The sequence below is a fragment of the Melospiza melodia genome, chromosome 6, assembly GCF_035770615.1.
Source record: "Melospiza melodia melodia isolate bMelMel2 chromosome 6, bMelMel2.pri, whole genome shotgun sequence".
Lineage (NCBI taxonomy): Eukaryota > Metazoa > Chordata > Aves > Passeriformes > Passerellidae > Melospiza > Melospiza melodia.
In genome coordinates this window covers 58,582,325-58,604,258 of record NC_086199.1, presented here as the reverse complement: position 1 = coordinate 58,604,258, position 21,934 = coordinate 58,582,325, and the positions used below count along the sequence as shown (strand labels likewise).

Here is a 21,934-nt window from a genome sequence, read left to right as displayed (position 1 = left end):
CAAATGGAGGTAAAGCAGTGTCACAAGATCAAGTAACGCATAAGTGAGTGGATCATTTAACTCAGCTATTTTTGTAATCAAAACTAGTGCTTATCATCCTAACGCATGATGTTACTGTAAGAGGAGGAAGAGCTAGATGTGGAAATGTGTTTAAATATTTCCAAGATGTGTATTTTTGTTAGTTGATATTTTTAACAAGTAGGATCTTTTAGAAAATTGTTAACAGAATGTCTGAACTGACTACATAAGTAAAAATAAGGGTATGCTGTGGAAATTTTACAATTCTAAATCTAGATAATGCAAGTTATTAACTTCTGTTGATTAAATTTTATGTGTTTATGTATAGCTAAAATGAGCCCAGCATGCTGGTATACAAAGTAATGGTGTAGAAACAATCAGCCATGTGCACCTGCTGGACCTTGCAATGAAAGGATAACAATTGACCTGCAATAGCAGAAGCAACACATTTAAAAGGGTTCTTCTGTTGCTTTGGAGTTTTTTGAATTTGAATTACAACAACCTTTGAGGAAAGGACCTTGAAAGGAAACAAACTGGACACAGCAATAGGTTTTTACCAGAGCTGATTAGGGAAATGCAGAAATTGACATTATGATATCTTTGCACTTATGCTCAATTAGTAGTAACGAGCCAGCAATGACTGATGCTTAACATAAGAAACTCAAACACTGTGTGAGCCAAGAACTGTGTTTCAGTTTACATCATTAACTGAGTTCCTATTTGTCCTGCACTTGCAATATCATTTATGCCATTCTATAATGCTTCCTGTTGTGATTGTTAAATTATGTGTCATCTAATGGCTCTCTACAACTCCCTGAAAGGAGGTTGTAGCCAGGTGGGGTCGGTCTCTTCTCCCAGGCAACCAGTGACAGGATGAGAGGACACAATCTTAAAATGTGCTAGGGGAGGTTCAGGCTGGACCTGAATCTGGAAAAATGTCTTCACTGAAAGGGCTGTCAAACATTGCAATGGGCTGTCCAGGGAGATGGTGGAGTCACTGTCCCTGGAGGTGCTCAAGGAACAACTGGATGTGGCACTCAATGCCATGGTCTGCTGGATGCTGGTGGTAAGTCAAAGGCTGGACTACAAAGTCTCAGAGGTCCTTTCCAATCTAAATGATTCTGCAACTATGTAAGATTTTATGTAAGCATGGGAAAAACTGTCTCAAGGGTTTTTTGTAACCTGGAAATCTGTCTACTTCAAACTTGATGGAATTTTATTTACATTTGGAAAAAATACTATATCAATTGCAAGTCATATGAAACACATATATCTTATTTTCTTATAACTACTAGTGTAACACTGACCATAAAATGAGTTACAGATGTTTTTATTTAGTCAACATTCAAATATTTTTTCCAGAGCAATAGACATCACGTAGTAAATTTCACTGCTACAGTATTCACTAGCATTGACCTACAACAAACTACACTGCTATATTTATTTGAGTATTTTTTACTGCTGCATTAAAAATGTTTTATTTACTACAATTAGAATATTTATTAAACATGAATACTGTATTATGCCAATATATTGCTAGAGAGAAAAGCATAGTGAATAAACAATACAATTAGTAAATGAAGTGAACATGAAACTGTATTACCTTTTATTATTGTTTACTTACTGATTTGTGAAAGTTGCTGGTTTGTAATCTGTTTCTCTGTGACTGCTGCTAATTACAAAGACTCTAAAATTCATAATAATTAACGCCTAGTACCAGTGTGTGCTTGGTAACAGGGTGAAAGTTTGTGATTCTGGGCCACTTTGGTATTTAGCACTGAATTACTGTAGGGCTTATTGCCAAGTAGCAGTTCCCTAAATCTAGGTCTCCTAGATGTATGCAATCTTTGGGATTTTAAATACTACACACTACTTTCATTATTTGATGTCTGAAAATTACAAAAAAGCTATGTACCAGGAGGGTACCCCGATACCAAAGCAGCTGAGTGATACACTTTAACTGAAGTTCTTTACATCATATATTCAAATTGCTGCTGTTAATTCTGAAGCACTTTGTATTAAAAAGTCATCATTACATGTCAGGTGGTACTGTTAACGTTCAGGTCTAAACAAGATTTTATGATCTTCAGTTTTGGCCTTGATTTCTTACTATGAAGTTGTTTAAGTAGTCCTGATCATTAAAATATTACATACTTGGCATATTTGCTTTCTTTAATGCTGAAAGTGAGGAATACATCAGCTACACATAAATTAAGTGTTGCTTTTATTTATTACCATGTCTCCTTGTCATGATTGACGTATTTTTTTATGTGAGTTCTGAAAGGATTGGAGGGAAAAAGGAAAACAGCATTCTAGTTTTAAGGAAAAGTTTAGTTAAATGTTCAATGCTTTCTGATGTATTAGAAGAAGAGAGGTATTTTTCCAGACTCAATAATTTAGTTGTTAAAATGCACATGAGACAGCTATGATGTTAATTGAAACCCTGAGATATATCCTACCCAGTTACTCTCCCCAGTCAGGTCTCCTCCACAAACAGGTCTGTACCAAATCTAATGGTGAAATTAGCATATTTCTGAACAGAAAGACATTGAATTGCTGTGAAATATAATAATCTGGCATGTAAATGAAAATAACTAGGTAATTTTCAGCTTTTCAGCTGAGAGGCCTAATTCTTTACTGCCTAGCAAAAGAGGCCTTAGAGAGGATAGGCAGGAGTACTGCTTTAATATGTATATATAAATATATCTTATACTTTGGACAATAATTATCTATAAACGTGATTCTGGGAGGTCTAGCTAAAAACCTTTGTTTTTATAGTAGATACAGGAATATATTGACCTGGGATGTAAGTGAAATGAGTATATAATTGATTGTTATGTGGTATAAGTTCCACTTGCCACAGCAGTATCCAGAAGCACATTTGTTTAAGTTTGATTTAACCTAAAACACAGATAAACTACTTTTATAAATGGACATGATGGTTTAGAAGATGTTGGTGAAGCCAGGCCAAGTTTTCAAGTTACTTCAAAAGTTTGTATCAAGTGACAAAATGACCTGCAGAAGTTTAACTTATGTGAACCTAAACCAGTAGAATGGGGTACTTCCCATGAATTTTCAATTGCTTAATCAGCAGGAATCATTCACAAATGCAAATATAAAATTTTTAGATATGGAAGGCAAACAAAATGTTACAACAGTCAAAAGCTCTTTCTTCCAATAAGAAACCTCCCATCTGTTTTTCTTCCTTCCCCACCTTTTTTCCCCCCACTTTTCACTTCATTTTTCCATCTGGACAGGCTATAGGACTTGAAGGGCTCACTTCTTAAAAAGCTTTCTTGATGATTAGAAGTAAGCTAAAGACACTTTGTTTGAATAAGGCAAAGATTCCATACTCTTTATCAGCTGATCTGTTTCTGGTCACCCTGAGGGCCTTATCTGTACCAGTGCTTCAGGCCAGATAATCTTACTGATAGTAGCAGGGTGTAGGGGGATACAATAGAAGAAAACAAAGGTAGTATAGAAAGTAATCTTACCCCTTTAAGGAGTTGCAGCTGAGCCAATTATTAGAGATTGGGAACAGGCCTGACTTTAACAGGCTGCAGCTGTAGCCAATAAGAAAAGTGTTATAAAAGAGTGGCTTGGTTGTTGAGGGGAACTGGAGTTGCTTGGTTACTGTGAGAAGAAGAAGGAGCAGTTAGTGCTTAGAGGAGCTGCCTACAGGAAACATTGAGGAGGTATGAAACTCTAGCAGTATAGAACCTTTGCAGTATAATGACAATAGAACCTTTGTAGTGTAATAACAACAGCAGGGGAGGACACAAGTATCAGCCCCCTGCGTAATGACAATGGGACAATAAGTACAAACTTATTTCTACTAATTGAGTTGAAATGTCCACTGCATCAAAATGATTCCTCATTTCATACATTGTAGAATGCTGGCTCCCAACCTGGAAATGTCTTCTGTTTTCTTACAGCTAAGAGAGTTTTGGCTACTGCTGAAATTTTTAGTCTATGTTTTTTTGGGTTCTTGGGCTCTTGAGAGGTGCATTGATCTTGGCAATTGTTTCCTAATCTCAGATGTTTATTCCCTTTGCACTGATAGCCCATATTCCTTGGCAACTTTCTCTTTATACTCACTGAGATCATTAGCACTAGTGTCAGGAGCATTTGTTAATTAGGCTTTTGGGGTCTTCAGGACCAAATATCAAAATACCTTATTATCCCACCAGCACAACTAGAGAATTGCTTTTGAGTATTGTTTCAATCAGATGGGGAAAGAGCAATATTCCAAAGACAAAACCCCATACCTGGGACTCTGATTTCTGAATGAGACCTTAGTAGCATGTCAGCTCCACTGTGGCAACTGGAGAAGTTTTCAGAACTGCAACATCACGTTATTTGTTTTCCAGAGAGCCCTAAAACAGGCTATTGCCTGTTATCATATAGTTTAAGGAAAAGATCTCCCTGTGAGCATCACCTTCAGCTCCCCTCAGAATATCAGAAGTACTTTCAAAGGCTACTTCTCTAAAATCTCAGGAGTTACTTGTGCTCCATAAAAGACTGGACTCTTCAGCCTCATTTCAGTTCCACATTTGGAACTACCTTGTGAGCTTCTCAAACTATAGCCACAACATCTTTGACCATCTGGTGACCTTTATCAGATTACTGCCTAAAGATTTTTGCCAGAAGTTTGACACTCCAATTATTGAGGGTCATATATCATCTAGAACAATCCTGCAAGCCTCACTTGACACAGCAGGGACAGCAGTCTGGGCTTACACTGCCCCCTTATTTCTTAGACAGTTTTCTTGGCTTCTGTTTCCAGGAAGAATAAAGCTGTTATGAAAAAAGAGATTCCTGAGCATCCTTTCCAAAGGAACATTACAAAGGAGGGTGGAACATCATACCACGAGTAAGCAGAAGTGATAGGAAATTACTTACTCCTCTACTGCCTGTTTAGTCAAGTTTTGTCTTTTTTTAAAGTACAGACGTTTTCATGGATGAGTCTGAGGAACTTTATTATTTGAATGTTCCTGTAACTACCCATTCTCCCAGGTCTCTGTAGCAGGCTCTTACTTCCTTGGCTGGAAGTTGTGTCTGAGAGACTTGAGATGGGAAGGAGGTATGCTGTCCTTCCAGAAGTAAATATATCAGGTATCAGACAGATTTGCTAGCAATCTGTCTGGGGTTCTTGAATGAGCTGGGGAACAGATTAGGTCAGTCATGTATCCACGTCACATGTAGGAAGTCCATGCCAATGTTCTTGAGACTTTTCTACAAGGAATGTGGTTAACCAAGACCTACTTTTCCCATGGATGTGAATAGGAAATGCCAGTTTTTACTCCACAGTGGCTTTCAGACTCTTTTGTAATCAATTGTTAAAGGAAACAAATGCATTCATGTCCCTTTTTTTTTTTTTTTTAATGCCCAGAGTGATTTTTTTCTCTCTTCAGAGAAATACCATAATTAATAGAAGAGCAAGTAAAAGCCAAATGTATTTGACCAAGTAAGCTTAATTTTCCATGTGACACACAGAAAAGACTACTTTCTTTTCCTTGTCAGGAATTCTGCTCTGTTTCCTGGATGGTGCTGGATTCCTCTAGCAGCTCAATCTCTTTGGCTGCTCTTTTAGCACTGCACTTCCAGACTAATACCCTCCTTGGTTTTGTTGCTACAATAGTAATTCAATCTTGAAAGGTTTGTTAGTTATCTTTTTCTCCTTTATCTGATACTTTTCAAGTAGGTTTTGAGTATCATACTTGTTTCTTCTGCTTCTCAATTATTTGCAGTGGAGAAATGTCACTTGAACTTTGATGTATTTGTGAATGCTCATCACAGATCCTTCATAACCCAGCCTAATCTTAGAAGAGTATTTGTTAAGGAAGAGAAAAAGTATGGAAGAATGCATACAAAGATAGATATATCTTTAAAAAGTTATCAACTATTTCAATAAAAGACCTTAAAACGGTGATAATGCTTATGCAGCAGTGCAGATTGAGAAATAGCCTTTCATGAGCTGAGAAACATTCTCTGAAATTTGCATTCGCTTCACTTTGCAGAAGTGAGTGTATAATGAGTTCCTCCCTGGCTAGAAACCAGAGAAAGTTGGTCAATTTCTAACTAGTGCTCAAAAGTCTGCTAAAGGAGAGGTAAACCCCTCCCAAGAATGAAGCACTGCTGTTGTTTTACTGGTATACTACACTTGCACAATGCTGTGTTACTAAAAACTTGGTGAAAATACAAATGTGCATAATGAAGTTGTAGTATCAATTCCTGACCTATTTTTCAATTTCTTTCCTTCTTTGTGGCCAATCAGATTTAGGCCAAAACCCAGAAGACCATTCATAAATGTGTTGCTGGAGGGTGATACTCAGTGTCCAGATTAATCCTTTAAACTCACCAGGCAGATGTTATGATATGGAATTTGGAGATCTAATCATGTAACTGTCAGCTTTAAATCAAAGAAGAAATAAAATATCTTTTATATGCTTTCCTAATTTGTTTTCAATTTGGCAGTTCCAACTATGCATTCAAGATCTAAGCAAAAGTGTGGCTATACTGAAGTAAGTCAGTCAAAAAAACCCACTGATAATGCTCTCAAGAGTATAACCCAGAAACTAGATTTTAAGTTCCAAGTTGAATATATTCTGAAGAAATCAATAATGAGTCTCATTTGCATTTTAGAAATATATACTGATGCCACTTTAGAAGAAAGCCACAATATGAAAGGGCAAGCTACATACATGAGTGAAGCTTGGTTATTATTGTTAGGGAAGCAGCACCAGGGAATACTTCAAATTACATTGTGTAAGTGATTTTTTGGATAAGATCCTAATCAAATTAACTTAATGTTTAGCTTTAGTGGTAAGAAGAGTATTTTTGTCTGAAACTAACCTAAATAACGTGCTGAGTATTGTGCAAGGGTAATAGTGAGAATACAGAATTGAAAGAAGGAGCATTCTGTTCGAGAGGAGAGAATTTTGTAACTTTGACTCATGTGATTTTCTGCAATACAGAAAGAAACACAAATCCATTCGCATTCACTGCTCACTGTGAAGCAAGAAGGTGTCCAGGGCTTTCTGGTAATTGTATTGATGTAATGCATTTTGAATTGCATAACAAAAAATTGATAGCCTCTATCACTGGTGCCTTCAAAATCCTAAGGCATGTATTCAATTTTCAACCTGGAAAATATCTTCCTGTGCTTATTGAGTATTATAAAACAGTTGAAAGGGTCTATATAAATGCAGGAGTAGTCTTCTGATTTCACAGTATTTTTTTGTTCTTGTTTTTTTTAGTTTCCGTGCTCCAAGTATGAAACCTTTCATTTGGTGACAACTTTTATCTGAATAATCATTATTCCCATTTGCTTAATGATGTGGTAAACACAGCTTAAAAAAATATTTTCTGGAATATGTGGAATCTGTTGTGAATGAGACATCTCTAGTCACAAATTTATTTGATACATACTTCTTAAAATTAAAACCAGACATGCAGATGTGTGACTCTGTGCTGATATGTTAATAACAAATGCAGAGCTTTTTAGATACTCACTCAAGGCAGGGTTACATCAAGGTGGTCTGGAATTAATTTAGAGCCCTTTTGGCCCGTCACTGAATCCTTCCAGGGACCAGGCAGAGAAGCCAAGGGTTGTGCCAAATACTCTGGATTTAGAATTATCCTTACATCAATGGAATTTTTTCATAATTTAAGCATGTGTGATGCAGTGTCTGAGCTCTGTGATCTGTCCGAATTATTGCAGCCAATGGACACAGCAGTGCCAGAAGCTCTCTCACATTTGTCAGGACAGGCTTAAAATTTCTGCTTGCATTGTTATTAGTTTAGGAATACATGCAATAAGGATGACTGTGCCAAACAAAATTTGTTCTATGAAAACTGGGATATGCATGACAGCAAAGCTGTTAAAATCCATGTAACAAAATTAGGGGCTTGGCAAAATGTTAAAAAAAAAAAAAAGGGCTGATGACAGCAGGATTTTTAAGACTAAAGCCTACTCAAACATCTATTTTTCCAGCATATTAATTCTCTACTGATGTCTTTCCTAATCAAAAACTCAATCCACAGTAAGAATAGGCTGAGTCACTTTTTAAAAGATGTGGTCCACAAATACCAGAACCATTGCCTAAACAGTAACTATTACAATGTTTATCTCTCCCACAGAACTTGAAAATGCCCATAAAGAGAAGTGTCACATAAATCCTTAATGCTTTGCCATGGATAGTACGCCATTCCTAGGGCCTTTTCTCTCTCTTTTTTTCCTTTTTTTTTTCAGTTTAATATCCTCAAGAAAATTTGTTTCTGTATGTAAATGTCTTTCCATTTTTCAAGCAGAAATTTTTGGCACCAGTAGATGTGGCAAAAATATTGTGAACGTTTTATTGTGTGGTCTACATACAAGCACTCATTGTAAAATATTTATGGCATATAAATGCATAAGTGAGAAGGTAATGCTTTGTCTACTCATTAATTTAATATGACAACAATGTTGGTGGTAAGGAAATGGGATCCATTAGTGGTCTCATGGCTTCATTTCTGTGCCATGCTGTTATTTCCGATCTGTGATGATTCTTTCATAGGGAGAAATTTTGAACCTAACTGAGGTAGTGTTTATTAGTGAATCTGTTCACCATTCTGTCTCAAAATGTTATATATCTACTGCTGAAGGTTTGATGATGCTTTGGTTTTGATTCAGGTATACTTAAAAATAGTTCCAACAATATGAATCAAGAGAGCAGTTAATATATTTGAAAGAGCTTATGCAGCTATATGCTCACTGAAATGGATCTCTTATCCACAGAAACTTAGTAACTGCCATCCTTTTTCATTGAAATGAAAAGTTTAGCAGACTTTCTGATAACTGCAACAATATCTTTCATAATGCTCCATAAATTATGATAATTCTTCAGTTGCATTTTGATGACTCATACAATTCTATGTATGCTGTTTAAATCATAATTTCTGGGCTATCAAGCAATTTACAGCTCAAAATAAATTTTTCTTATAAAATAAAAGCATATTATACAGAAACTCTTCCTTACTCAGAGCGAAGAAATAAATTTCAGGTCCCAGAAATAACCAGCAATAATGCCCATCTAAATTTATCTCTCTATATATTTTTGGTCTATTCAAACAAGAACCAACAAATAAAAACTATTTCCCTGAGCAGGATATGCTGCAACAGCTCTGCTGTGTTGAACCTTGTGCCCTTGTTTGTTCCAGAACTGGACAGAAAGAGCCAGACCCTTTCCTGCAGCTCTCTTTCCACGGGATTATTTAAGCCTGCTTTCAGCATTGCCTGGTCTTTCCTAGCCAGCTTTGATGATCAAGCAAGGTTAGTTGCCCTGTAGGCCTGTCCTGAAAGGTCAACTGACGTCAGCCCACAAAAGCTAGGGATTAAAAAAAGTAAGGAGTGGACTTTAAAATGTGCGTAGTTAACATCTTTTGTGACAAGATATTCCAGTGATTTAAATTGGTCAGTAGTTTAAAAATGGTAAAAAAAGCCTCTGGCAACATGAAGGCAAGTTTATCATAGAGACTGAAATGTCTGCATCTCTACTAATGTGCCAGCAAAAGAACAGGAAAGAAATTTGGCATAATTTCTATAGAGAGGTTATTTTTTTTCCTATTTACAGTATTAATACAAAATTATAGATTTATTTTTCGTCGTAAGAACTTCTAAGATTGTCTTTAAATTATTCTAAAGACAAGTATGTACATTTATAGCTGCTGTCAAATTTTTATTTTTAGCCTTAACCTACTTGATGAAAATGTCATCAAATACTACATATGTCATACACCAAGGCTTCTAATTAAGTAGTCTTGTTAACATATATCTATTAATGAAGCAAATCTCTTACCTGTATTAAATCCAAATATGAATTGTTCACATTGTCAAGGCAGTAAGACAGTTCTCAAAATAACTTAGTCAAAATTCTCAGTCTGAGCACATTATGACAGCACTGCTATTTGTGGGCAACCACTTGTCCATCTGACAGGAGTGGCTCTGTGATCTCTCTGGGATCTATCCTTCCCTTTCTCCAAGGGGATGGAGGCACTGCCTTCATTCACTCTGTCCCTTACTGGCACAGCAGTTTTCTTCCTCCTCCTTTGGCAGTCTGCTGTGCCTAAGCAGCACAACGTGCAGCCTCTGGGAGTGCTCCCAGAGTGTCACCACTGACCTCAGAGGAGCCAATCTTCTGCCAAAATACTCCCTCTAACTACAGGAGCATAGCACACAGGGGTTAATGTGGGCTGATGGTGAATGGTATCCCAAAAAGAGACTTACAGGAATGTTGTTTCCTCTCGTGAATCAGCAAAAGCAGAGGCATAATGGCCTTGCCTTTCAGTTGCTGTACATTAATCTCTGCAGAGCAATGCCTGTCATCGCTCAGATGTCAGATGCTGTTTATAACTCTGCTGGAAACACAGCATAGAATAAAACAGGCTCATTAGTTTCTCTTGAGACTGTATATGCATGGTTTAGGTTAGCTATGCTTTCACTGCTGCACTGAGCTCAAACATTGCAGCAGCAGCATTGGTGGGTTGGACAGTTTAGTCTGTGAATCGTCCAATATCTCCAATGTGAATCTCTCAATACATGACCAAAAACCCACAGTGTGTTCAGATGCAGAGGTTTCCACAGCACAGGTATGACAAGACCCAGAATACCCCCTTGGCTTGAGCCTGCTGCTTTTAATGGCACCCTGTACCAGCCCTGCAGGACAGAGGGAAGCATTGAATCTGTTCAGCATCTCTGTGCCAGCTGTGATTTGGCAAGAGTTCAAAGCCTTTCCTGCTATTTACACTGAGGACTTCTACTCCTTACTGTCATCCTTTATATGAAGCTATTCCATAATTTGAATCCTTCTTTCTACTTTTCCCAGTGCCACAGCATTTCAAGGGGGGAAATGAGTCACAGCCAATGTTCAACAGTGTCAGATGCAGCATGGATTTATACAGGGGCACAGCAATGCTTTGTTTTGTTCTCCTTCCTAATCATTGCTTACATTTAATTTGGACCCTACTGGGCACTGAACTTGTGTATTCATTGCTCCAAAGTCATCCTGGTTACCAGGTTGCCAACTGTGAAAATAAAAGGGAGAAAATATTTTCTGTGGAAAGCCAGGGCACAGGGAATATTTCTGTCTGCTCTGGGGTGCCCTGACCCCCAGAGGAGCACTGACTTTGACCCTCATTCATGGGGAAAGTTTCTTAAACTTCAAGATAGACTGGAATCCACAAACGTGTGAAAGAGATTATAGAGAGCAGTGTAGCACTTACTGAGAAATTTAGCTGTTGGGTTTTTCAGTATGTTGTGGATGGAAGCAAGATGGAGTGCACAGGGTGTCATCCTGGGTTTCTTCTTCATGGGTTTGGGTGGCATTTTGTAATTGGGCAGAAAAGTCCCATTGTGGGCTCTTTGGGATCAGTTATTGGGTTAAAAGGGAAAATAATCTAGGTGTCAATTCTTTATTGGATAGTTTAGTCTTAAAGGACCTTCTAACAAGAGATTGTTGGCCATTTTGTGCCTTCTAATGAAAAGCTGCTGAACTCATGGTGGTGAGACTGTTTTACTGATAAGAAATAACACCTGAGTCCAAACATGAACTGCTGTCTCAAGTGCCTTCAATGCAGACCCAGAGAAACTGATAATTTTCTCCTTAGATTTTTTAATAAGTAGTTTACTTAAATGAGAGTGTAGTTTTAGCTTTATTTTTCAGTCTGGTACTCTTTTACATTGTGATGTCTCAATGTAATATATTGATTCACTTTTTTGCTCTGCAATTAAATTTGTAATATATGCAAAATACTTCCTTTTTGGTGTGATGGCTCTGTTATCTGAAAAAGAACTATTTGATTTTGCCTTTCTCACCTTCTGAATCGACACATACACGCTCAGCTCAAATACTTTGAGGAATAAGCTGGGTGCTCTTTAGCACCAGCATGTTGGGATCTCTAGCTGGTCAGAGTGACACCAAGAAAAGTTAGAAAGTCTCTTTTCCCAGCCCAGTGCTTGAAGAAAGAGTCAGAGCTCTTATTTTCTTGGTCTCAAGGTTGTTTATTTATTTATAAATAGAATTTATAAAATTCTTTCTCCTGTCCTGCCGAGGTCAACTCAGTACAACAGTCAGTGGCACTCTGCCTGCCCCCAGGGCGGTGTTATGTGTTTATACTGAAAACTACGTGTATAATGTTTACAATTACTTTCCAATACCTATCACCTATGTTAGACAGTGAGCTTCTACTCTAAACCAATTTCAAAGTGCCAATATCACAGCAGAAGATGGAGGCCAGGAAGAAGAAGAAAGGCTGGACACACGCAGTTCCCTCCATCTTGCCCCTCAAATCCCCATTCTAAAACCCCCAAAATTTACTTTTTCACCTTGTGGTAAATTCACTATCATTCTACTTAATTTGTCATGGCTTGTAGAGCTTCATCTAAGGTTGGTAACTTGCTCCACGGGTCATAATCAAACCCACAGGCATGTTGGGCTGTGTGCCAGGGTCTCTGAGCCCCCTGGCAGGGGTCTTGGCTGCTCAGGACAGCCAGAGGGATGTCTTGGGTCCGACACCAGCACATGGAGGTGAAATCACAAATACACCTCCAACGCTCTGGCTCTAGCCCTGCCTGTAGCGGTCTCGTCCTGAGCCTAAAGGGCAAGAAGGAGCATCCAGAGGGAAGTGAATGACTTCCTGCCACGGTAAGCATTTCCCCGTTCTAGAGATTATTCCTGCCTCCCCCATCCTCCTGCCCTGCTGCCCTGGGAATAGGGAGCGCTTGTGCGGCACAGGAACTGCGAGCGCTGCCCCCTTCCTGCTTCCAGCCCTTCCCTCCGGAATAAATTCGTAATAGCTGGATATCTGCTGAGCTCGGTTTGGCTAGATCTTGTTCTGTCCATCTCATAAAGGGGAAAGATTACTCGGGAAAATACTTCAGTTGTTACTTCATAAACCTACAGTAGTTCATACAGCTTCCAAAAGTTATTTACTCAGCTATTACCACGTAGTTTTACAATCCTGCCTTTTTATCGCTAAAATCCCGGCCGCTGCCGTTCCGCGCTGGACAAATACAGAACAATGGGGAGCTTGGCGTGGTTTAGCCCTCTATCAAAACTAAGGCGGTTTTGCCAAAATGAGGGGAAATGTCTGCGAGTGGTTCTGTTTCCCGGGCGGAGTGAATGGAGCTGAGCTGTGGGGAGTCCCTCATTGCCGTAGGAAGTTATTGGGGAGCGCCCTCGGGGAAAGCTGCGGGAATATTTACTGCGAGCGCCAGGACACCCGAAAGCTGCTCAGCTCGCCTCATAAAATGTTTATACATCCTGTTCCCACGCAAAAACGGCGAGGAGAGGAAGTCGTTTCCGAACCAAATGAACTTCTTTATTCATCAGAAAGCCTAAAAATAACAAAACAAATTAGGTAATTTAAATCGCCGTTTCGGGAGCCGCCTCGCCCTCAGCGGCAGCGCGCAGGCGCGGCGCATCGACGACTCGGGGCGCGGCTGGCGCTGTCTGCCCGCTCCCATCCCGGAGCGCTCGCTGCCCGCGCCGCCCGGAGCCGCCGCCAGCACGCAGGACCATGGTGAGGGGCGCTGGGGCGGGACAGGGCTCACGGCCCGGGACACCGCACCCCCGCCGCCTGCCCGGCCTGCCCAGCCGGTGCGGGAGAGCCGCGAGAGCGGCCGGCGGGGAGCGGGCCCGTGAGTAAGCAGTTCCCGGGCCACGCGGGGCCGCGGGCGGGACTGGGCCTCGCTGCCGGCGTGAAAAGGAATGGGAGTGGGGAGCGGGCCCAGCTTCGGGGCCGGGACAAAGAGCTCCGGGGCCCTGCGGGGATCCACGGAGATATCTCTGGAGGGGTCTAGAGCTGCTCTGCTGGGAGGAGACTGCGGGAGCTGGGCCTGCTCAGTCCGGGAGAGAAGGCTCAGAGGGGATTCATTAATGCGTACAAATATATCAAAGGGGGCTAGGAGCGTGGTGCCAGACACTTTACAGTGGTGCCCAGGGACAGGATGAGGAGCAGTGGCCATAAACTGAAACAAAAGAAGTTCCCGCTCAACATAAGGAAAAACTTCTTTACCCTGCGGGTGGCAGAGCACTGAAAGGGCTGCCCAGGGAGGCCATGGAGTCTCCCTCTCTGGAGACATTCAATCCCACCTGAATGTGTTTCTGTGTCACTGCTCCTGCCATCCTGCCGTGGCAGGGCGCTGGAATTGGGTGATTTCTAGAGGTCCCTTCCGTCTAACGGTTTGACAAAAGGAATTTAACAAAGTAAGAACTTGTTCACAGAACGGATGGTCATTGGAATGGGGTGCCCAGGGAGGTGGTGGAGTCACCATCCCTGGAGGTGTTCAGGGGGGCTGGATGTGGCTCTCAGTGCCATGGCCTAGTTTACAGGATGGTGTTCAGTCACAGACTGGACGTGATATATCAGAAATCTTTCCAACCTTATTGATTCTGTGGTGCTGGGATTCTGTGGAAGCAAGCAGGGTTTCCTCCAGGAGCACTCTGTTAGCTTGTTAGAGACACTAATGAGTTTTATTTTGTTCGTTCCAGTTTCGCAACCAGTATGACAATGATGTCACGGTTTGGAGCCCGCAGGTAAAACCTTTATACACTTGCTCACTGAGGTTTTAACTTGCTTTTTGGATTTTCTCCACCTCACAGCAGTGGTGTTACAGTCACAAAGGTTGTGCTCAGGTGCCTGAAGCTTCCTGCAGGCTGCTCCTGTCTCCCTTTGTAGGCTGTAGGTGTCCAGAAGCCCTCGCTCAGCACGTCCCTGTCTGCTGGTGTATGAACCTGAGTGCTGCTTAGCTGGGCCTTGTCCCCTCCAGCTGCTTAAGGCAGTTGCTTTTTAAATGTACCTGTGAGGTACAAAAGAGATGCTGTCATCTTTGGGTGGTTGGGCAGGATGATCTTGTAAAGGTCCCTTCCAACACAAACCACTCCATAACTCTGATCCATTCACAGAGCTACAGTAAGTTGGTAAGTAAGGTACACAAATCATGAAACAGTTTCAATCTCCCCAAAGTTAAGCTGTTGCTGGTCTTTCTCTCTTCTGTCCACTAGATAATATGGGAAAGAAACGATTTAGTTTATAATTGGGAGTTCAAGTGAGATTTGCATTTGAATTTGAAATTTTACTACCTCTGAATCAGTTTCACACTTTGTATTGTTACTGAAAACATACACTATGTGTTCTAAAACTTACACAGCTTGTGTTGAAAGTAAATATTCTGGAATTTTAAAAGCCACTGTCAGCTGAGGTACTTAATATTGCCTCTTCTCTCACTCTGGATATTTTAAGACACTTAGAGAAAACCAGAGCCTTGGAATAAGACTCATTTATTCAGCAAAACTAGAGATTCATTTTAAATGCAAGTAGCAAATTGTATTAGTATAAAGCTAATGTATCATTAGTTTGTGGGTTTGTATTGCTACTGAAATTCTTCATCATGTAGTACTATGGCATGTGAGATACAGTGCAACAGAGAGTGTTCTATCCTTTCCATTCTCCATGAAGACAACCTTGAATATTTCCCTTTTTTCAGTCAATACCATGATAGGTGTAAGTGCCTTTGAGTTGTTTTAATCCTTCTTAATGATTGTGTTTCTCTGTTCTGTATCACAAACTTTAATTTTTTTGTCTTATTTGTTACTTTAAAAATTTCTTTTAAAACTAAAACTCTTGAGACTTTTAGCAGATATTCCAAAATATCAAAAGCACAAATTTTTATGTTTTACTTAAATTGCCTTGAAAATATTAATAGTGTTGGATTTTTTCTGAAAAATACATTTTAAATTGCTACTATGCTGCAATTGCTGCTCCATCCAGTCTTGCAGGTGAGGCAGTGATGTGATGCCATAAGAGTTTTTGGCACTGTTAAGGCAGGAGCAAATCATACTTTATTGGGGAAATGTTTTCAAATATGTTAAATATTTTCAAATAGTAAAGAAAAGGAAGTAGAAGATTTAAAAACTTGAAGTAGTTTCACATTTTTACAGTCTTGCATGTTGTTCCTGACAGCTGACAGATTCATGTTGGACAGGTTACTACAATTCAGTGCTGCTCTTGGGCAGGAAATATCCTATGTTATTGGAATTCCAGTTACAGCAGGGGATGAAATTTGACATTAGGGTCTCTCTAGTAGACTTAAATAAAAAACCTTATGCCAAAAATTCCCAAAAACCTATGGAAAGGTGGTGTTCTGTAGCTCATCCCTTGCACATTCACCGTAACAGCTGCTGTGTTCTACTCCTTGGCAGCTGGTGGGATGCAGCTCCATGGTGTCCGTGCTTGCAGGATGGGAGTGCCCATGTTGGCTGTCTGACATGGGCTGGGGTGCTGAAAATGGGAAAACCCTCAGTGCTTCTGTTACATGGACATTAAAGCTCCTGGCCACCTCTGCAGAGCTTGTAAGAACTTCATTTTCTTGGAGACCTCTACTCCTGTTTCAGACTTGGCTGCAGTTGGCCAATAACTTGTTCAGAAGTTATTGGGGAGTGGCTGGTGAGACACAACAATTGTGTAAGACTCGTTCCTGCAGCAAAGCTGATTAAAAGTTAAGTGTCCAACTTCAGCTGGAAGTTCTGTCTGTCTTTGAATCACTTTTGATTTAACCTGTCATGCAGTGAGTGTCCCCACTGGGGTGGGGAATTAAAGGTCTGAGAATGCAGAATTGGAAACTGATTGAGAGGATTCACTAGAGAGTGACTGACAACCTTTGACTTGGTTTCGCAGGGCCGAATTCATCAGATAGAATATGCCATGGAAGCAGTGAAACAAGGCTCAGCTACTGTGGGGCTGAAGTCAAAAACTCACGCTGTCCTGGTGGCCCTCAAGGTAACTTCTGAACTCTGGTCTCAGTGGGGACAGTACTGTTCATAGAAAAGTTTTGGTTTGGCAGATTAGTTTTGTGCAGCGTGTACTTAGACATGAAATGTGAATGCAATTGCAGATTCCCTTTGCTTGAGGACTGAAGTACTTCCAGTACTTATACAAAGCAGATCTTCACAAAATGGTGAAGGAAATGAGTAGATGATTTTTTTCCTATAACAAATGTGTTCCTCTTTTTTTTTGTTTTCATTTATTATTAAGCAGTAAATCTATTCCCTTCTTTTCCCAAAACTTGAGTAAGTGTCTGTTCTTTCTTTTGTTCTGAGAGAACTGAAGTGGAATTAGATTTTTCTTGTCTTCTGTTGCAAGTCTATAAATTTAAAGGTTTTTTTTGTTGTTTCATGAACATATTCAGTTCTTGCTGTAAATGTTAGCAGATTTCTCCACAGTGCTTGGCAGACTGTTCAGTTTGCTACATAGCTTTCTCCTTTTATGCATAGAGAGCACAGTCTGAGCTGGCAGCTCATCAGAAAAAAATCCTGTATGTTGACAACCATATTGGTATCTCCATTGCTGGACTCACTGCCGATGCAAGACTCTTGTGGTGAGTACCCTGCTTGTTGACATACACAGTGCTGCAATAATGAGGGAAAGTTCATTCAGACTATTGCAAATGACATTTTCTGCTTTGCTAAGGATTAGTCTTGAGTTGCTGCTTAATGTTGTATTATGCCAAAGACCTCAGCATGAAATTCTGGCAAGTTTTTAACTAGTTGGCAGAAATCTCATTTGTTTGGCTTAAAATTTTGCTCTTTGGTTTTGTTACAAGTAAAACAGTCCTGTCTGGTTTTCTCAATGTGACAGGGTTTCCAAGCAGTCTGAGAAACTGCATCATTTCTTTTCCTCTGGCAGCTGCTTCTGTGTACACACATTTGAGAAAGTTATTAAATACATACAGTGCTGTTTGTGTGTGGGCTTCAGGGGGGCTTGCTTTTAGCAACTTTGATCAGAAGGGGTGGGAAGGATTTCTGAAATAAGTTTCAATTGCTGCAGTGTCACAAAGCAGTGTTAGCATTTAACCTTGCCATTTCTCCAGAGGATCCATCTGTTGCCTGTATGAACTTCTACTTTCTCTGCATTTGTATGGCTGAAATACCCAGTTCATGCTTTACCAAACCTGTGGTCAACTTTCTCAATAACAATGATAGGTCATGTAGAAATGAAATCATGGAAAGCCTTTGACCCTTTTTCTCAATGAGCAGAGCTGAAACAAAAATGCTTACCTTAGCAAAGCCTTGATAAAAAAACCTCATTGTATTTTTGATCTGTGCACTGATTTGAATTTTAATTTTTTTTTTTCTATTTTTGCTCCCTAGCAATTTCATGCGTCAAGAGTGTTTGGATTCCAGATTTGTGTTTGATAGACCTCTCCCAGTTTCTCGCCTAGTGTCACTAATTGGAAGCAGTATCCTTTTTTTTGTACACTTCATGAAATGACTTTCATCTATCACAGCTTAAAAGTTGAAGAAGTTTTTTGGACAATTCTTTGTTCGCACTGCTTGTGTATACTTTCAGAGAACATCCCATAAGGATGTGTTTTGGTCCATCTCTGTTTGGTTTAGGAGAACTCTTGGGTAATTATCATATAATTTTGAGGTTGTTTCCTTAGCTTTGTTAAGAAACCCAGATTCCAACCCAGCGCTATGGCAGGAGGCCCTATGGAGTGGGACTGCTCATCGCAGGCTATGATGTGAGTAAGCTGCTCTGGCTGCACTGATCTGCAGGAAAATGTGCTCAGGGAACTTTATGCAACAAATAGATGTTGAGAGGGAAAGATGGAAGTGGCAGACTCGTCAAAATTCTCTGAATTAGGAAATACTTTTCTGTATCTTACTCTAAAACATAACTCAGAAGTGTTAATTAATAGTTAATCCTACCTACACTTGCTGAGTATTTTAAGGTGTAAAGATGACATTTGTTTATGTAAATATTTTGCAATTGATTTTGGATGCTTACAAACTATTATTTTTAAAACTTCCAGTAAGAAAATGGATGTGGAAATCACCACTGGCTTCTCTCTCACTTGTTTAGCAACAACATTTTGCTTAATGCAGCACACAGAAAATCTCTGTCCTCAAGATTGTTGACATGATGATGGTTGGAAGAAATTATGATATTGCCTGAAATTTGGATGGTGTGGTCTAGTCTACAGCAAGTTTTTATTTTTTTTGTAGATAAGACAGAATGTATGTAAAATACCTGCTGCAAGCCATGAAGTAGGGAGCATACTTGAGCAGTGCAATTCGTAGAACAGAGAAAGAAATACTTCTTTGTGCCAGCCATCCTGTCCCTTTAAAAGCTGCAGATGAGCAAAGTGGGAAAAAAGAGGTTTTTGGTTTTTTTTTTTAATTGTTGTAGTGTTTTTTTAAACAACAGTTTGGACGGAATTGCATAAGAAGAGTGATATGATCAGCAATATAAAATATGTATCTGTGCACACATGTAGGTGTGATGTACCATGAAGCAAAACTCTTTAGAAAATGTCATGCTCCAGCAGCAGAGTTGGTGTGAATTTATATATTTGTTTAACATTCTGTGGGGGTTTTATTCTCTCTTTGTAGGATATGGGTCCTCACATCTTCCAGACTTGTCCCTCTGCAAACTACTTTGACTGCAAAGCAATGTCCATTGGTGCTCGTTCACAGTCAGCACGAACTTACTTGGAGAGGCACATGACTGAGTTCACTGACTGTGAGTAATGGAACTCTCTCTGCCCACTGGTGTTCATCAGTTCTGCAGTTTATCTTCTGCTGCTACTCCATCCTTTTGCATTTAGTGAGATGAAGAACTGTTATTTATCTAACTGTAAATCTGCACAGAAAAAAATTTCAGAGAATATGATTGAGATTTTCCTGTGGATGTTTGTTACATCTAATGGAAAGAAAAGCTGTGCTCAGAAAAGCTGTGAAAAACATGAAAAGCCTCTGCTCTTTTTAACCCAGGGAAAATGTTTCCATAGCAGAGCAGGGTTAGTATGTCAGAGCAAGTATTTAGGTGCTGCATTTACAGTGGTGAATTTATTTTTGTATGGCATGATGATGAGGAACCACTGAATACCTCCTTGGGGGAAAAAAGCATGAAACATGGCAGGGGTCAAAAATGGATGTGTTAGACCTCAGATCTAGAGCAAGGCTGGTTTCTCAAGGAAAACTTTTATAACCAGCTCTGCTCAGAAAGGAGAGGAAGTCTAGGAGTCAAGTTGACCCAAAAATCTCACTGATTTTGGAGTTGTCAGGTAGGATTAGGAAGAAGGGGAATGAGTGCCTAGAGGTAATACTATAAAGTTTTGTCAATGTCTTTCTGATTCCATTTTAAGGTAATCTAAATGAGCTAGTTAAACATGGACTGCGAGCCCTGAGAGAGACTCTTCCTGCTGAACAGGATCTGACCACCAAGGTGAGGTCTAGGTCTCCTTTGCTATTGTTACTTGGAAGTAACAGTGACAAAATTCTTGTGAAGTATGGCTGGCACTGAAGCTTGGAAGCTGAACACTGGTAGATAATATCTTCATGTCACCAGTTTATCTACTGTTCTGTGTTCATCTCAGATTTAAGTTTCTTCACAAAAACGATGCTTTCACTAAAGAAGGCATTGTTTTCCTGGTGGCTTCTCTCTTATCTTGAGCTTTGATCAGTTTCAGATGCATTGCCTGCAGCTGTAGAATCCCAGCTTTGCATGGTAAGCAGTCAGTAATTCACCTGGGCAGTGAGTGAAGGTATTGCACCAACAGTTCATCATCCAGAGCATCCAGCATCATAAAGCTGCACAAACATTTGACAATGAATTGAGGACCTGTTGAATAAGAAAATTCTAAGGATTTCCAATTATCTACCATTTTCCATGATTTTTTATTCTTAGCGCACCATGTTTTTTAGGCATCTTAAAATACTGAAAATCAAAATGAAATTAGAATAGGCGGTTTTAAGGAATTGATAAACAGGAAACAAAATAAAAGAAATTGAAACCCTTGAATGGCTTTACTTAAAAGATTTTGAAATGTAATAGCTTTTGTAAGTGAAAGCTGTAAAGCCAAAGTTAATTGCAGGAGAATGCTTCTCACTGCTTCCAATGCTTTGCTTGACAGAATGTTTCAATTGGAATTGTGGGCAAAGACATGGAGTTTACCATCTATGATGATGATGATGTAGCACCATTCCTAGAAGGTCTTGAGGAGAGACCACAGAGAAAGGTGAGTGGTTCAGATATGAATAAATAGGCTTAGTTGAAGGACAATAATTAGATATGATCTACTATGTTTAACATAAATGTAGATCTACTACTCTAGCAGAGTTTTAGGAAGGTGATTTTTAAAATATGTAGTTACTGTATGAACGCTGTATAATCTTAACTGGTAACTCAGATGCTTATTAAATCAATTTATACTGGATTTATGCCAAGCTATTCCAATGTCATCTCCTTTCCACATCTTTGATCAAGTATGAGTTTTCACTCTTTTACAGCAGAAGTGGTTGCATATGTTTCTCACGCCCTTAGCAAGACTCCTCTGTAGTCTCCTAATTACCAACTGTGCTTAATTTGGATAACAGTAATTTGTGAGCTGCATTTACCCCTCATGGTGCTCCAGTGGGGATAAAGCTGATTTGTCAAGTGTTGTCTTCTGCCTTCCTAAAATATTTCTTTTCCCTGTCTCGAAGCCGGTTCCGCCTGTTGAAGAAACCGTGGAGAAGGCAGAGGAGCCCATGGAGCACTAGCTGGTGGATGAGTTCCTCTGTTAATGTAAAATTACCCAGGAACATTTATCCGTTTGCTGGTAACTTTATCCTCACCTATATATGTTTTCTGACGCTACATTCTGAGGATTGCTCATAAAGAAAGAAACCAACCAACCCACCTACCCGTAAAAGATAGGAGGACATATCTGGGTGTAACTTGGACAAGAAGGGTATAATCATTTTCTAAATAGTACATGATAGTGTTTTATAAAGAAAAGATGCTGTCTTTAACTCATAAGGACAAGTGGAAATAAATCACTTTCTCGGAGTCTGTTGTCAGTTTGGTTCTTTTTCAGTCTGAAAAAACAGCT

General features: G+C 39.7%; 1 protein-coding gene across 1 annotated transcript; it reads left to right on the top strand.

Moving 5' to 3' along the window:
* The first annotated feature begins 13,487 nt into the window (after window positions 1-13,487).
* Window positions 13,488-21,891, top strand: PSMA1 (proteasome 20S subunit alpha 1). Its single transcript, XM_063158527.1, has 10 exons — window positions 13,488-13,578; window positions 14,550-14,594; window positions 16,735-16,836; window positions 17,331-17,434; window positions 18,207-18,295; window positions 18,510-18,580; window positions 19,452-19,581; window positions 20,207-20,286; window positions 20,975-21,079; window positions 21,546-21,891. The coding sequence occupies exons 1-10, from the start codon at window positions 13,576-13,578 to the stop codon at window positions 21,600-21,602; spliced, it is 786 nt and encodes a 261-aa protein (XP_063014597.1). The 5' UTR covers window positions 13,488-13,575; the 3' UTR covers window positions 21,603-21,891.
* The last annotated feature ends 43 nt before the right edge of the window (window positions 21,892-21,934 follow it).

Excerpts from the sequence above, each read along its gene's own strand:
- PSMA1 (XM_063158527.1), top strand. Across the intron at positions 17,435-18,206 it reads GCCGATGCAAGACTCTTGTG|CAATTTCATGCGTCAAGAGT; the intron begins GTGAGTACCCTG and ends TTTGCTCCCTAG. Across the intron at positions 19,582-20,206 it reads CATGACTGAGTTCACTGACT|GTAATCTAAATGAGCTAGTT; the intron begins GTGAGTAATGGA and ends TTCCATTTTAAG.